The sequence below is a fragment of the Elgaria multicarinata genome, chromosome 14 (genome assembly GCF_023053635.1).
Source record: "Elgaria multicarinata webbii isolate HBS135686 ecotype San Diego chromosome 14, rElgMul1.1.pri, whole genome shotgun sequence".
In the NCBI taxonomy this organism is placed as follows: domain Eukaryota; kingdom Metazoa; phylum Chordata; class Lepidosauria; order Squamata; family Anguidae; genus Elgaria; species Elgaria multicarinata.
Window position 1 is genome coordinate 12,149,251 of NC_086184.1, and position 17,510 is coordinate 12,166,760.

The window sequence follows — 17,510 nt, forward strand, 5'->3', positions numbered from 1 at the left end:
CAGCTGGCTTTTCCTCCAATATACTGGAAACTTTTGGAGAGCTGTTTTCCCCCCTATGTTTTGTTTCAGAGCATGTCCGTGGACATGAAAATGTAAATTGTGGTTTAGGTCAGCAAAGGGGCTTTCAATGAATGGATTCGGAAGTACTCTTAAATCAATGCCATAAATCAGCTTTCCCCAACCTGATGCCTTCCCAATGTGTTTGAGCGCAATTCCCATCATCATGGCTGGGGATGGTTAGAGTTGTATTCCAACATATCTGTAGGTGTGTTTGGGGAAAGTTGCCATAAATGGTAAGAGGGACTTATATGTGTCTTTAAAGTCAAGAAAGGGGATGCTTAAATGTCTTTAAAACCCCAATCCATGACTATTGCACTAGAAGATCAATATAACTATCCCCTGTTTCCCCCCACCCCACCAGATGTGTGTTCCTGAGGCAAAAGAGGGTGCTGCAGTTCTCAGCCCACCTGAAAACTGGCCTGATAAGGGTCAGATCACGTTTCAGAAATATCAGATGAGATACCGAGAAAACTGCCCCATGGTACTCCAGGACATAAACATGAATATTCACAGCAAAGAAAAAATCGGGATCGTTGGCCGGACAGGCTCTGGTATGACACTTTGTTGCGCTTCTGCTGATCTCTTTATTTGATGTTGTGGCTGGAGAAATACCCATCATTATGACTTGCAGGGAAGTGTGGGCAGAAGAAGACCCCATTGCCAGGGTCAAGGGGAGGCCTGGTCGGGCACCTCCCAAGGGCCCACAACCCAGCAGGGTCCCACTGGGACAATAACTTTCTCTTGTTGCTCCTCCTTTTCACCACTGCAACCTGCTTGTTCATCTGCCTTTCACTCCGGCCCAGACAGTGGTGGTGGTGAGAAGAGGAGCAGTAGATGCCACGGCCTACTTGATAGCTGGCTCTCTATATGCCATGCGAGTGAGTGGTGCCAATGACGATAAGGAAGAGGAGGAGGAATAGAAGCTGGTGATAATGAGGGTGAAAAGGTAGTCTTACCGAGGGAGGGAGCCTATTAAAGGGTATCTTGCCCAAGGGACCTCAACCTCAAGCCGCCACTGGGAGAGCATATATGGCGGAGTCTTTGGGGAGTGCACAGAGTCACTTTGATCCCTGTCACTATAGGCCAAGACACTCACCATCAGCAGTGCAGGAGAAGTTCTACTTCCATTGCAATGCTGTCCCTTTCATACTTGTGGTTGGGTTGTTGTTGTTGTTGTCATTGTTGTTGTTGTTGTTTTACCATGGATCGGGTCCGTAGTTTGGGGGTGCTCTTGGATCCAGAACTGTCACTTGAGGCACAGGTGAACTCAGTGGCAAAGAGCACCTTTTATCAGCTTAGGTTGATATACCAACTACGCCCTTATCTGGACAGAGATAGCCTAGCTACAGTTATCCATGCTCTGATAACCTCTCGCTTGGATTACTGCAATGCGTTATACGTGGGGCTGCCTTTGAAAACGGTCCGGAAGCTTCAGCTGGTACAAAACAGGGCAGCCCGTTTACTAACAGGGACTGGCCGGCGAGATCACATTACGCCAGTCCTTTTCCAGCTTCATTGGCTGCCAGACCAGGTCCGGGCCCGATTCAAAGTGCTGGTATTGACCTTTAGAGCCCTAAACGGTTTGGGGCCAGGTTATTTGAAGGAACGCCTCCTCCCACATGTACCTGCCCAGACCTTAAGATCATCTACAGGGGCCCTTCTCCGTGAGCCCCTGCCAAAGGAAGTGAGGCAGGTGGCTACTAGGAGGAGGGCTTTCTCCGCTGTGACACCTGGTTGTGGAATGAGCTCCCCAGAGAGGTCCGCCTGGCGCCTACACTGTACTACTTTCGTCGCCAGCTGCAGACCTTTTTATTCTCTCAGTATTTTAACATTTAATTTTAACTTAAATTTAAATTTTACTGTTCTAACTCTGTATTTTAATCTTATATCAATTTTGCTGCGTGGTTTTATCCTGGTTGTGCTTTTTATACTGTATTTTGTAATTGTGCTTTTAACCTGTTGGGTGTTTTACTGTGGTTTTAATTTTTGTGAACCGCCCAGAGAGCTTCGGCTATTGGGCGGTATAGAAATGTAATCAATAAAATAAATAAATAAATAAATAAATAAAGGGAATGGCAGCCATCAATGGGAGAATACTGTGAGACAATATTGTGAGACAGGGCTAAGCCAGTCATTAGGGAAGTTCTCCGAGTTCCTGTGCACCTCCTTCCCAAACGCTAGCTTTTGTTGTTCTTCGGATGGGAAGGGCAAACATTTGGGTGCCTGACCCAGCTTTTTGAGGGCCCTTGGGCAAGACGTCTTCAATGGGTCCCCTCCCTGAGTCAGTCTACCTTCTCACCACCATAGCCGCAAGCTGCTCTGGCTACTCATCTTCTTTCTCACCATTGCCACCGCTTGCTTGCATGTCTGGGCTGGAGCCAGAGGCAGGTGACGTCTTCACAATGTCGAGTCTAAAAAAGAATTTGAACCGAATGCTATTTGGAGGGAGGGAGAGGTATTACTTTACCTTCTAATGTCACCATCCTGGACATTTTGGCTTGGGATCTTGAAGTCCACTTAAAATAGCCAATGTGGTATTTTTCGACTCTTACAGGAAAATCATCTTTAGGGGTTGCCCTGTTTCGTCTCGTGGAACCAACTGCTGGCACTATTCTAATCGACGGGGTCGATATCTGTACTATTACTTTGGAATCTCTAAGAAAGAAGCTGTCGGTCATCCCTCAAGATCCTGTTCTGTTTGTAGGTACAGTAAGGTAGCTGTTGTTGCAATTATCCATTAACCTTTCCTGCAAAAGTGAACCACAACCACTAATACAAACTAATAACCACCATTACCCCATAAAGAGGAAGTTTCCCCCCTCCCAGCAATATTAACTCTGCACTGCTGATAAGAAGTTGAGGTTGAAAGATATTAAGGTTGCCTAAAGTCATCCAGTAAGTTCATGGCTCAGGTGAGATCACAGAGATAGAAAAAGGGTAGAAGCACACAGCCTGTACTTTGGTTAAGAATGGCTGCTGTTAACCATAATTCTCTCCAGATGCCAAGAAAGTATTGTTTCATTTCTTGGCACCTCTGTAGTGAAATCATGCTATACTTTGCATGGAAAAAAAGAAGGTCTAGTGTGTGTGGCTTCACATTATAGCTGAGATCTGAATCAGAAGCTTCTCAGAAAGCACATAAGCTTCAATCCTAAACACCTTATTCATTCATTCATTCATTCATTCATTTTATTTGTACCCCACTTGTCTACCAACCCTGGCATTCTGGACCGCTTACAATCACCAATAAAACACGGATTACCCTGCTACCAAGTGAGCACCACTCATTCCCAGCTTTAACCAGCCAAGCAATTTCTCTCTTGCCATTCAATGCTTGTTCATTTGCTCACTGCTCTGCAACTCCCATCAGCCCCAGCTGGCATGGCTGGGGATGACGGGTTTTGTAGTCCAACACATCCTGAGGGCGCTGGGTATAGGGAAGGCTGGTTTATTCCCTTGACCATATACCAACAAGAAAATACACAAATCAAATGCCGTGCGCATAGCCAAACCAGTATGCTGTCATAACAAGCCACAAAACAAAACCCACAACCCACCCTCAGGCATCAGGACACACAACAGTCAATTATTCTTAAATCAGTAGTCTCCATGGTTCTCACCATAAAGGAGTCCTGCAGGCCAACCCCATGTCTGTCTGCTCAGAAGTCTGCTCCACCAAGTTCAGCGGGACTTGCACCCTGGCAGGTCGGTTTTGAATTGCAGCCCCATAGGGGACACGGTGCAGCTTTCTTCTGAGCCAACAATGCACAGGATTGCAGCATGTGTCTTCCTGGTGCTGGAGTCAAGGAAGAAACATTCTCTGTTAGAAAGCCCTCAGCATTTGCAAATTTTAAAAAATCTGTTTTATTGTTCAGTTGCTCAAGAGCAGGGAGAGAGGACAGGGAGATTAAAAAAAATTGGTAACGGAAGCTAGGGATAGATGGAGCTGTTAATTGCAGCCTCACAGAGATGGTCAGAGTTTTCTTTTTCTTTTTTTAGGTTTTGCATGAGCTTGTGTTTTGTTTTTAATCTGTATGGAAATCTAGACTTCTTCTTCTTCTTCTTCTTCTTCTTCTTCTTCTTCTTCTTCTTCTTCTTCTTCTTCTTCTTCTTTTTTTGCACATTTCCCCCTCATGCAAACATTATCCGTGTGCATTTTAAAACATACGTATTTTCTCCTATGTACTTTCCATGAGTAGAGCAAACTGGTCTCTGGAGGCTTTGCATGGGTCAATGAAACATCAGCTGCCCTGCAACCTGCCCATGGAATTGTCTCTGCCATGTAGTTTGATAGCCAGTTGTCTGGACGCTGATCCAGAATCCATGCTGCCACATGCCTGAGAGAAGAGGGCACCAAAATGTTAACAATGTTGGCTCCAGGCGGGCCTTGTCGTGGAGATCATTCCATAATGGAGGGGCCACCACTTGGACCTTAGATGCTGAATGCCGGGACAGGCCCTCCATCAGGTATTGTGGTCCTCCTGAGCCATGTAAAGTAGTCCAGCATTCTGTTCCTAACAGAGACTAAGGGCTCATCGACACCAAGCAGGATATTGCAGTATGAAAGAAGTATATAAAAGGCAGGAGCCACACTACGGCTTTATAGCAGTATTAAAGTGCACTGACAACTGTTGGGGCCCATTGACACATACCATATATCGCTTCCATACCACTATATCCTGCTTGGTGTGGCTCCTGCCTTTTATATGTTGTTGTTTATTCATTCAGCTGCTTCCGACTCTTCGTGACTTCATGGACCAGCCCACACCAGAGCTTTCTGTCGGCCGTCGCCACCCCTAGCTCCCCCAAGGTCAAGTCTGTCACCTCCAGAATATCATCCATCCATCTTGCCCTTGGTCGGCCCCTCTTCCTTTTGCCTTCCACTTTCCCTAGCATCAGCCTCTTCTCCAGGGTATCCTGTCTTCTCATTATGTGGCCAAAGTACTTCAGATTTGCCTTTAATACCATTCCCTCAAGTGAGCAGTCTGGCTTTATTTCCTGGAGTATGGACTGGTTGGATCTTCTTACCGCTTTCATATTGCAATATCCTGGTTGACGAAGATGAGCCCTAAGCTAGCTATGAAGCTGACAAGCAGGTCATGATTTAACCCAGCATTCCCCGACCTGGTGTGTATGCCCATGCTGGCTAGGCATGATGGGAGGTGTAGTCCAATATATCCGGAGGACACCAGCTTGGAGAAGGCTGACTTAATCTACATAATCAGCCTCATCTGTGAAATGATCGTGAATTCAAGAGCTTGCTCCAGCAGAAGCGCTGCAGGCAAAGTTTTCTTTAGAGCGGATCGTGTCCCTCTTTCATTCTAATTCCTACCTTCCAGGTACAACTTAGATCCTTTTCATGACCATACAGATGAGCAGATCTGGCAGGCTCTGCACAGGACGTTCATGAAAGGCACAGTATGTTCTTTACATTTTTTTCCCCATCAGATTTTATATCACACCCGATCATTCACTGGTTGTTATTTTCTTTTCAACAACAGTACATGGAACATTTTGATTCTTTGTTAACCGTGCATCATTAATCAGAAGAAACAGAAACCACAGTGAGAATAATACTGCTAATATTCAGTTCCATTAAAAATGGGAACAATTAATGTTCGCTAATTATATTTTGCGTCGGCCCTCTTTTTAAAAAAAAATTAAAAGGAGGGGGGAAATAATGGATGACTGTAATATATGGTGCTTCTCAATGTTTAATAACATGCAGCAGATTGCTGCACATAGTGTATGTTTAGGGGATGGGGGCTGTCTTTGATTATGAAAATGCTACACCCATGCCGCACAATGCTGAAGCATTATAGAAGCCTGGCAGGTATATACCAGATTAATATATGCATTGGTAAACTAGTGTGGGCTCCAGGTAAGCTGTTTTTAGGAGTGTGCTCTGCCTGTGATCTGAGTCAAAGTGGACCGATTCAACCCACCTCGACCCAAATCTGGTTTGGGACCACACTGGGGGACTTTTCTGAAGCCTCTGCTCTTGTTGGCGACCTGCCCGTCTGCTAGGAGAGCCACTCTGGGCTGCCATAGATCGATTCTTCTGAACTACAGCAGTTGGAATTTTCCAGCCACCATAGTTTACAACAGTAGATCTACAGCAGGCCAGAGTAGCAAGTTCAGGAAGTGAGCAGGACTGGAGGAGTCAGCAGGAGAGGAGAGGAACCTGGGAAAACAGCCACCCTCGCTTTGGATTCAGAACCTATCTATGCCATGTAGGGTTACCATTCTGCAGTGGTTGTTTGTTCAGTACCGAATCTGGCCACCATCTTGAAATAGCTGCATGCCAGAACTTTAAATGTGTCACATCCTTATCGGCCTCCTTAGCTTTCAGGCAGTTCCTCCTAGGGACGTCAGAGGAATCCACAATGGAATCAAATGAGTTTGGATTTTTATGAATCTGCCCGGCAGTTTCCAAAGCAGATTGACTTTTCCCGAATCGCACAGATTCCACAGACTTGCGGATTTATTTATTTTTACTTTCCAGAATTGTATGCACATTTAGTTGTAGAAAATATGTAATTAAAAATAACCACCAGCCAGAAATGTGCATTCCTCCCCTAGATGAGAGCATGAAAATATGCATGTTGGGGAACCCATGCTCATTTTAAAAAGCACGAATTTGCACTCATTTGGGAAATTGAACAAAAATCCAATTCCGCCAGTGAGGAATGATGGAAAGAATGGCACCTGTCAATCTGCAAAACACAGATGGAATGGATTTTACAAAATCCGTACTTCCCCTAGTTCCTTCCTCCCCCTCTCTTGCCTGCTATCAAACATCCCAGTAGCTTTTAACGCTCTCTGCTTATGCACTTTACATGACAGGGATCAACAGCATCACATAAGAAAGGAAATTGTTGCCTGGGTATTGTACTGTGTGCAACAAATAAAAGGATGTATCCTCACCATGGCGTTTCCCCATGTATTCTAGGTTTCAAAACTGCCAGGAAAACTAGAAGGAGAGGTTGTTGAAAATGGAGAAAATTTCTCTGTGGGGGAACGACAGCTGCTCTGTATGGCTAGAGCGCTCCTCCGAAATTCAAAAGTGAGTCCTGGAGCAGCCGGGAGACAGATGGACTGCCGTTGAATACATAAGAGATACTTGGTCTTAAAACACGATTCATTGTACATTTCTAGTTAGTTTTACCATTACTGAGAGAGGGGCATTGTGCTACGGAAATGGCAGAGGTACTCACTACTACCATTTTTAAAGGAAAATCTATTGTATCTTCAGTGTTTATGTGGTTATGATTGAGATGAGGGGAGACCACAGTCCTATTCAGGCACTCAGCCTTGGAATGGAGGATGAATTGGTTCAGTTCACTTTTTAATATGACCTTGCCTAGTCTTGCATTTTTGAACCCATATGTGCACTAAATCTTTGTTATTTGCACTTTTCTGAATTTTGCACTGGAGTTCGCCTATTGAAACACACATACCAAAAAAAAAGAAAAAAGTGACTATTTAGGGGAAAGCACAAACAGAAATTCACATAGTAGAGAAAAGTATGTTAAAATGCATTCCATCAGGAAACCTGCTTGCAACAACAAAAAAGATGTGTATATTGGGCAAAATTGCATGAAAAATCCAGGTATTAGGAGAAATGTGCTTAAAATATGTACAGATTTTCATGTGAACTTTAAAACGTTTGTCTGGAAATATGATAAACTAGTCTAAAGTGAAATTGACTGATTCATCCATCTCTAGTTCAGCCTCCACATGTGAGGGCTCATGTACAAGATCCACCCCAAGGTCAGAATCCTGCAGGGAAGTGGGGGGGGGGAATCCAGGTTGAGTGACAGACTAAAAGAGCAAAAGTGATAGACTGGGTGAGAGCTCAGCATCCCATGTGTCCTGCTGGAGTTTCAAACTGCACCCCCATCCTCTACTTTAGATGTGATTTAAGCAGACCCAAACTTGGAGATAGGAGTCTTCTGCCATCACTTGCTGCTTGGGTCTAAGCCCATACTGCAGCAAAGTATTTATTTATTTATTTATTTTATTTTATTTATTACATTTCTATACCGCCCAATAGCCGGAGCTCTCTGGGCGGTTCACAAAACCGGAGCGCTCTGGGCGGTACCCTGGGGAGAGACATGTAATAAGAGTATGGAGTTATCTGGCACGAGACGTAGTATGGATGATGGCAAGTAGCTTAGATGTCTTTCAAAGGGGATTAGACAAATTCATGAAGGAGTGATCCAACAGTGAATTATTAGACAAATGTGATGGCTATATGGAATCTCCAGGTTCAGAGGAAGCATGTCTCTGGATTCCTGTTGCTGGGGAGCAACGGCAGAAGCCTGGAGAAGAGAAGGTTGAGGGGAGACATGATAGCACTCTTCAAATACTTAAAAGGTTGTCACACAGAGGAGGGCCAGGATCTCTTCTCGATCCTCCCAGAGTGCAGGACACGGAATAACGGGCTCAAGTTAAAGGAAGCCAGATTCCAGCTGGACATCAGGAAAAACTTCCTGACTGTTAGAGCAGTACGACAATGGAATCAGTTACCTAGGGAGGTTGTGGGCTCTCCCACACTAGAGGCCTTCAAGAGGCAGCTGGACAACCATCTGTCAGGGATGCTTTAGGGTGGATTCCTGCACTGAGCAGGGGTTTGGACTCGATGGCATTATAGGCCCCTTCCAACTCTACTATTCTATGATTCTATGATTCTAAGCGGACTTTTGCTCCCATGTCCTGCTTTGGGACTTCCCAAGATGCCATTGTGGGAAACAGGTTGCTGTAATACATGCGCCTTTGATCCGATCCAGCAGGACTCTTCTTAGGTTCTTGCCTGTGCAATTCTTAAAATTACAACAAGGTCACTCAGGCCCTGGCCCTATAAAACCGTTTCCCCCTCCAGTCACCAACCTTTCTTGGACCTTCTTCAAACATTTCTCTGGATCACTCTTCAGAGTTGCTACACTCTGTCCTCTGTTTGTTGGCTTTATTTGTCTTCTTTATTTGTCTTCTTAAACTGATTTATGGCACCTCATTAACACGACAGATGGCTTAAATCATAGCACAGTTCAAGTGCTATAGTAATATATTTTGGCACGGTTTCATGTTCATCATGATGGGTACACTATTCACAGTCCTGGAACGAACCAGTACAACTGTCTGCAAATGTTTCCCAGGGCTAGGGTTCCTCCTTCATATTCGACTGATGCTGCTACCTGAGCTGTCATTCTTGGCTCATGCGGAAGATGGCGCTGTTGTTCAGATGGCCAGTGCATGCCGCCTCTTGTCCTCCATCCACTCACCCCCACCCAGCTTGGGAAATGCCTGCTTTAGCCGTGCTAGCTAATAATAAATCCAAATATTTGTTTGTTTAAATAGACACTAAGGGATAACCGGTGTGGGACTCTAGCTGTGCTTGCAACCACGATTTGGTTGTAGAATCTATTCTAAGCACTGACATATTTCACCTCAAAAATGCCATTGAAAATACCATGGTGGAGGTTTTACGTGAAGTGTATATTTGTGTCTTAATGCACGGTGCTGGGGCCAGCTGGCTGGGAGAGTGTCCACAGGCAACATTTGAAATGTTGGCAGCCCCATAGGGTTAACAACACACACACACACACACACACACACACACACACACAGAGAGAGAGAGAGAGAGAGAGAGAGAGAGAGAGAGTCTCAATCCAGACAATACTAGCTCCAGGTTTTGGAGGTCCCTTGGACAGGAAATCCTCAACCCCACTCTCTTGGTAAGTCTACCTTCTCCCCCCTTGTCACCAGCTGCCATTGCTCCTCCTCCTCCTTCTCATCATGGCTACCACTTGCTTGCTTGGCAGGCAGCAAGTAGGCAGTGGCATTTACTGCTTCTTTTTGTCACCACCACCACCACCATTGGTGAACAAGCAGGTTGCAACGGTGACGAGGAGAAGCAAATTCAGGGAGCTCTTGTCAGTGGGCCCCTACTGGGGGTGGGCCCTTGGCAGGTGCCCAACCATGACTGCCTTTGGCACTGGCGCCGGATCCAGTTGATCATGGAGCCAGATCCTCACAGTGGGCCTGTTCAGAAGACACCTTAAACCATGGCTTTAACCATGTGCTTAAGCACCATGGTTAAATCCATGGTTTAAGGTGCCTTCTGAACAGGGCCACCATACAATGGAGATATGCACCTCCCCCTTTCCACGAGGTGAACACACAGGGGTGTTGCACAGGCACTGGGCAAAGCCATTACGAGGAACAGGAGATCTCTGCACTGCTCCTAAATCCCGGACCGATTTTCTCCCCTTCTCTCATCTTGTCCAAGTAGTCTTGGTGGGAATCTACACTGGTGTTATTCTAAAGTTTTGAATGGGTTACTGTGACGCATAGCATCACGTGACCTTGGGTCTCCAACGTTGTAAATGAGTCCTACTTACAGGTTCTGTTTCTTAGTTCCAGCGTGGCGACAGATTCATGTGCCTCGTTCTACCGGTAATTTTCCTCTCCCTTTCTCAGAGCTGCTGGGTTTGCTCCACCCACTTCCTGTTCTCCTTCCTTCGCCCCATTTGCTCCACTCACTTCCTGTTCTCCTTCCTTCGCCCCGTTTGCTATCTTATCTGCTACAGCAGATAAATCACACCAGCATTATACTGTGCAATCACTGACAATTGCATGCAAAGGACTCAGACATTTTCCACCTTAGAATCTGCTTTTATTGTGAAGTACCCCCATGCATCCTGCCTTAAAATTTGAATCAAATTGGGTCATCGGTTGATTTTTTATGATTTTTTTTTAACATTTCCCCCCTCTTTGCAAAGGACCTGAGGAGCGCTCAAAGGATCGCTGTAGCTCCGTGCAGGAAAATTAACAAGGGTCTCTTGGTCCCAGTCCAAAACTCCAAGGGGCTGCTGCTAAAACTTTTCAATTTGGTCTCCCATCCAAACCCTGACCAGACCCAACACTGCTTAGCTTCAGCAAAGTGGCTGACTCCTATGCACTCAGGCTATTCCCTGGGACCTGCATTAAGATGTTTTGGGAGAGGGTTTGTGTGTGTGCTTATGACTATTGCCCTGTACTGCTGGCTAGGAATGAGGCAGGCAGTGGGTGGAGCAAACCCAGCAGCTCTCAGAGAAGAGGGAGCGAGAACAACGAAAGGATTTAACAATGTGCCCTGCAGTAACGTTACAGCTACAGAGAACCGATACAGAGAACCACGTTAGAAAGGGACACTAGCAACGGTATAAGACTAGTGTAGATCCGGCCTTGGAGAGGACTACTTATTTTAGTTACTACATTTGTAGACTGCCTCTCCACCGCGGCCCCAAAGGTGGTTTATAGCTTATAATAACAGCTTAAATAATACAAGTGGGGGGGGGGACGAGGGAGGTATTGGGAGGGGGAAGCAAAATAGGCAAATTCGAGTACTAGCTCTTTCATTCTGTTGCATGATGAAGAAGTCCCAGAATGACCAGTTAGAATGGCTGCTGGTGGAAGCAGTTCTGGGAGAGCCAAAGTCAAACGCTGTTGGGCATAGCCAGGCCAATTAAGTAGTCATCACGCCCTCACCTCTCCCTTTGTGCACTCATGATGGGAAGTCATAATTGTTTGCATATGTTAAGATACCCGTTTAACCTTTATATCTGACCATGCATTCCCACATAAGAAAGAAGTCACCTGTGAATCGTCCCTGTAAGAAATGCATGCATCTTGCCTTGATATATCTTGGGTGTATTTGTTCTTACTAGCATTCCGCAATGCTTGTGGGCAGGGGATACATCTTCTAAATTGATTATGTGAATTTCATCCCTCCAACAGATTATACTTCTTGATGAGGCCACTGCCTCCATCGATTCCGAGACGGACATACAGATTCAGAGGACCATAAAAGAAGCGTTCATGGACTGTACAGTCCTGACCATTGCACATCGTATAAATACCATCCAAGAGTGTGACCGTGTTTTGGTGTTGGACAAAGGGAAGGTACTGAACCAGAGAGGTCAAAAAAGCTCATATGATCTTCCTAGCTATGACTGAGGGGCAGACATCTTTGTCTTTTTCAAAGGGCAGTCGTGGCACAAGAGAAGTGGGGCATTTAACCCAGGGGTGGACAACGCACGGCTTGCAGTTTGTCTGTGGTCCTCTAGCTGATTTTGCAACCCCCACTGCTCCACCTTCACCAGGGTGTACAATTCTGCTTTAAACAAAGCATGCTCTCCCTGCATGCCTTGTTCTAATGGGAAAATCAGATTATTTTTTTCTTGCTGCGCTGCCAAAATCTGGTAGCACTGTAACAGTTCCAGGAAGGGTGCTGGTTGTGCTAGGTACCAAGGTGTGGGGGTGGATTGCCCCCTGGACCATTGGAAGTTGCCCACCTCCGGTCTAACCCTTCCCCTCCACGTTCTTTAAGCCAGGGTTTGGGAGATGGTACATCTGTATTTACTGTTAGATTTGGGGATGATGTGCAGAAGATTAGCAAGGATTTTGGGCACATAATTATTTAACAAAAGCAGTAAGAAAAAATTGACCCCCAGCCCTTAAATTATAGTGTCAAAATTAAGAAAATATAGAGTAACACAGGCGAAGGACTGCATCATTCAGTCTTGCTCTTCTACTCCAATTCTTTCACTTTTAGCATGCAACTCTTGACCCCGGTTTTATTTGATGAATCTCGGGGTTCCAGAACAAAGTCGTTCATACCAGCCTGAAGTCTTCCTATCTCTACTTTAAGCCACAAAGTGGAAAATATATGTATGTTTTGTTGGGAATATTACAATGTCAGCTGCAAGTTAGGCCACAACTGGCCTTCGAATCTCTATAGCCTATAGTGTGGCTTCCTCTGATTTGTTCCTGTAGCGCCTCCCTTTCCTCTCCCCCCCTCTCTCTCTGACCTTCTCCACTGCTGGGAGCAGGTGTGTTTGCTCTATTGCTCCTGCCGGTGGACTGAACAAACTGTTACTTGAAATTCTAAGCTGTGCCTGCATTTTACGTGCAAGAATATTGTGAGGAAACTGCCTTTCTAACAGGAGGCATCAATACATAATAATTTCCATCATATTTTCCTGTCCATAGCCAGGGCCAGCTCTGGGGGGCAAGGAATCTGGATCGGGGTCACTGATTCAGATGGGGGGGGGGTTAGTGTCTCCATTCTCTCTTGCCACAACCCCAATCAAAATCTCTTCCCTCCACTCCCTGCACCATCTGAATGAAAGAAACTGAAAGCTGGGGAGAACTTCACATGTTCCCAAATCTGGAATTAATTTTCAAAATTCTCATACAGAGGGATGGAACCCAGGGCAGAGCAAGCCCATGATAAATGGACAGATCAAGGGAAACCCTCTCTTCACTGTTAACTACTTCTAATTTTTCCCCATTGCTATTCTCCTTCCCCAAGGCAATTTTTACATGATAGGAAACTCATAAAAACCCACTGTAGTCTTGCTTCATACTTGACATTTACTAATGCATCTGACATTTGTTATATCTCGTTCCTGATGACTTTCAGGTAGTTGAATTTGGCAAACCGGATGAGCTCGCTCAGAATCCTGATTCTGCATTTGCATCGCTCTTAGCTGCTACAAGCAAAGCTGCGTCATAGGACAAGGAAACAGTTGCAGGCGTTTGGTATACAGATGTTGGGAAATTAAGTTTTCGCATGGGTGAGAGAAGAAAACAAGTTCATAGCTAAATCAACAAGTCCTATCAACAAAGTAGCATTGGAAACTTTGCTGAAGGTCACATCTACTGGGAAACTCAGAAGCCTGATATAATGCTAGCAATTAAAACTAAGAACCAGGCAAACAAGAAGGACCATGCCAATATAAGTAATAACAGCTGTTTGGGGATCTTGTTCACCATTTGAAGGAGGAAAAAATATAGCCACAAGGAAAGATGCTGACATGGCGTGTCTGATCAACAAACTTACTGGGGTGCTCAATTATTCTGCCAGCTCTTTGCACCCCAGAACAGATAAATATTGCGTGTGTCAATGCAAATACAGGGAAATGATGCAAACATCAGCATTGCATCATTTTAATGACTCTGCTACAGACGAATTAGACATGGCTGAGTCACACTAAAACCAATGGAAGAAGTTAGTTGTGATTAATTTGAGCGCCATTGATTTCAGTGGAACGTAAATGCAACGAACACTTGGCGGATTGAGTACCATGTGCTTTTAGACTTCCGTACCGTGTTTTTTTTTGGGGGGGGGGGAAATATTGGATGGCTTTTAAAGGAACAATTCATATCTTTGGCTATGATCTTGTCAGCAGTTAGGCTGCCTAAATCCCATTGACCCCAATGGGGTGGAAGCAGCTTAACTGGGTGCAGGGCTGCAGCGTTCGTCTTTTCCTTGCATGCACCAAATGCCTGCAATTGGTGCATGCAAGGAAAATGCGCTGCAGTGTTCTGCTAAAAGGAGGAGGCCCCACCCAGACAAGCACCTTAAAGCCCCATGAGTTACAACTGGAGCTATTTTAAGCACACACAACTCTCCCGTTGGAATCAATGAGATGTAAAAATGCTTACCTTCGGATACATCGTACCCAATACTTCTGTCTATACATGTGATCTGTTCTTCTCTGCAAGAAAGAAAAAAGAAAAGAAAGAATTCATACCCTCCCGTGGAGAAAGCACAGGTCTTAGTATTATTATTTTGACTCCTGTGGTTTATCACTATTAGTTTGTCATGGTATGCAGTAAAGAATATTGCCCAGTGTAGCTTCACTTGTTGGTTTGCTTTCTTGCAATTAGAGGTTTTAAGATTATTGACTACCAATTGCTTCTTTTCAGCAGAAATATTTCACATTGGGGCATGCCCGGTATTGCAAAATAATAATAATAATAATAATAATAATAATAATAATAATAATAATAATAATAATAATATCCCTTTGCTCTAGGGGTGTGCACGGACCCCCCACTCCGCTTCACTTTAAGATCCGCCATTTTCGGATTGGCCCGCTCCGCCCCGCCCCCACTCCGCCTGTGCCCACTCCGCTCCGCTCGGAGCTCCAGATCCGGATCGGAGCTCCGGTCCCCCCCCATAGGGGGGTTACCGGGCCCTGCCGCCATCGCCACCCATGCGGCGACGGCGGCAGAGCCCGGTAAGGAGGAGGGTGGCCTTACCTGCCTCCGTCCGTGGTCCGTCGCCGTCTTCAATTGAGCCCGTGGTTCCACCAGGAAGTCTGGGCCGCAAGTGCGGCCCAGACTTCCTGCTGGAACCACGGGCTCAATTGGAGACGCTGACGGACCGCAGACGGAGGCAGGTAAGGGAGAGGAGGGCGGGGGGCGTTACCGGGCCCTGCTGCTGTTGCCGCATGGGCGACAGCGACAGCGGCAGGGCCCGGTAAACCCCACTTACCTTTCCGGCGGAGCTCCGGATCGAGGCGAAGGATCCGCCTTCACCTCGATCCTCTTCGCCACGCTCCGCCGGCCCCCCAATCCTCTTCACCTCCGCCTTAAGGGCAGGCGAAGCCCCCCGCTCCGCTACTGCTTCTCCGGTCCGATTAGAAGCGGAGCACATCCCTACTTTGCTCTCTAATGCGAGGAAATGCTTTGCTCATTATCAGAAATTCCATAGATTTGGAAGTGGGGTGGGGAGTGATGAGATTATTTGGTATTGCCACCTGGGAACCTAAGGTTAGAAAAGCTTGCGTGAATACTATGAGCCAGTGTGCCAACAGGCCAGGGCATCTCCTCCTCCTCCTTCTTACCACCACTGTTGTCTGGGCCAGAGTGAGAGGCAGGTGAACAAGCACGTTTTGGTGAAGAAGAGTAAATCCAGGGGGCTCTTGCCAGTGGCCGCCTTCTGGGGGATGGGGCCCTGGCAGGTGCCCAGGCGTGCCCACCTTTGAAGCCAGCCCTTCCTAGACTGGCAAGGACCACCACAACAGCAATCACAGCAGCTTATACACACCCTACTTTAAATGTACTTCTAGTGGTTCACATGGGATAACAGAGAGTCTTGTTAGGAACTGCAAACTGCAAAGTCATTTAGCTAATACTTGTCTGTTCCCATTGTTTTAAAGCTCCCGCATTGCCAAGTCTGTATATATCTTTACAGCACAAAATTGGCTCACGTTCGACATTAATGTCTGACTTTGAGTTGCCTTGGGTATCTCTCTCTCTCTCTTTCTTTCTTTCTTTCTTTCTTTCTTTCTTTCTTTCTTTCTTTCTTCCTTTCTTTCCTTTTAAATTTCAGTTCACAAAGTACTCCTTTTGTTCCTCACTAGCATTAAGGAGGATGAAATGAGCGAGAGCCGCTTGCGAGGAGCACTCCTAGTGTGACTCTCAAATGCTCCTAATGGAGATCGAAGCAGCACATCGTATGCCTAAGGGGTAGCTGCAATTACAAGGGCTGTGCCCAGATGCCTTCAAAAGCTACCATATCAGGTGTCAAAAGGAGGAAATGAAACCCTGCTTGGCTAAATTGAGACCAAGCGCATGACTCACCCACAGGGCAGGGTGCTCCAAGGTAGAGCCATCCCCCAGCAGGGGAAAGTGATGCTCCATCGGAGACTGCAACTGACGTAAAGCATCACTACGGAAGCTGGCTGGGAATCTGTTTATTAGTATGGTTGGCTGATGTTTCCTCAATGGGAGCAGATGGCACGAGACATCTCCGCCAGCAGTTGGAGAGGATGTTTCCTCTTGAGTATTTTGAAGGAGACAAGGTGGGGCCTGACATAAAATGTTGCAGAGTGGAGGGCTCTTTTTCAGGGTTCCAGCCAGCCAGCTAGACCCTTTTTTGTGACATTCCATTCCATTGCCCCTCCAGGTTTCCCCCCTCTGACAGTCAGCTCAGTATAGGGGACAAGATTCCCAGTAAGATGGGGAAAGCAATCCCATGGAGAGCAGGGGAGAGAGGACGGGGTGGAGGGGACACCACTTCCTAAGCCTCGCTGGATTCATGCCTGCTATGGAAAGTAGGGAGGGGCTTTTTTCTCCCCTGCTTTTTGGCATCAGTTTATTGTTCTTCTTTGCAGTGGAAGCTGGCAACTCCGATTTTGGTGGGGCTGTGAACCCATTCTGAGTTTTAGTCTGGAGCAGCCAGAACTCTAAAGGAGCTCTCCAAAGTGCTGAACCCTATCTGCAAACTACTGCCCTGCTTTGTTAGTCCCTGGTCAACAGCTGGTTGGCCACTGTGTGAACAGAGTGCTGGACTAGATGGACCCTTGGTCTGATCCAGCATGGGTCTTCTTATGTTAACATTTAGAGGCCCACAACTTTCTCAACCCTGAGATAGACCTTTGGTCTGATCCAGCACGGGCCTTCTTATGTTCTTGTGGTACATGTTGTGGTTTGTGGTACGTGTTGTGATGTTGCACATGAGCTCAGGTAACCACAGGTTTTCTCTCTTGCCTTGAGGGAGTACAAACATGAGATGGGCACCAAGCATCCTCCACCTTCAAAAGAATATCAGAAGAGCCCTGCTGGATCAGACCAAAGGTCTATCTCAGGACTGAGAAAGTTGTGGGCCTCTA

General features: G+C 46.2%; 1 protein-coding gene across 7 annotated transcripts in view; it reads left to right on the plus strand.

The window, feature by feature from the left end:
- The window catches only part of LOC134408811 (ATP-binding cassette sub-family C member 12-like), a 76,413-nt gene extending 61,680 nt beyond the window's left edge, over positions 1–14,733 (plus strand). For 4 of the 7 annotated variants that reach the window (XM_063141257.1, XM_063141260.1, XM_063141258.1 and 1 more), the window contains 6 exons: positions 422–611; positions 2,615–2,774; positions 5,400–5,478; positions 7,013–7,126; positions 11,842–12,006; positions 13,529–14,733. In XM_063141257.1, coding sequence (XP_062997327.1) covers positions 422–611; positions 2,615–2,774; positions 5,400–5,478; positions 7,013–7,126; positions 11,842–12,006; positions 13,529–13,621 — 801 coding nt within the window. In that variant the 3' untranslated portion in view covers positions 13,622–14,733. Of the gene's footprint in view, positions 1–421; positions 612–2,614; positions 2,775–5,399; positions 5,479–7,012; positions 7,127–11,841; positions 12,007–13,528 lie in introns of those variants that run through there. The other 3 variants (XR_010026129.1, XR_010026130.1, XM_063141261.1) reach the window with 3 other exon arrangements.
- Positions 14,734–17,510: the final 2,777 nt, after the last annotated feature.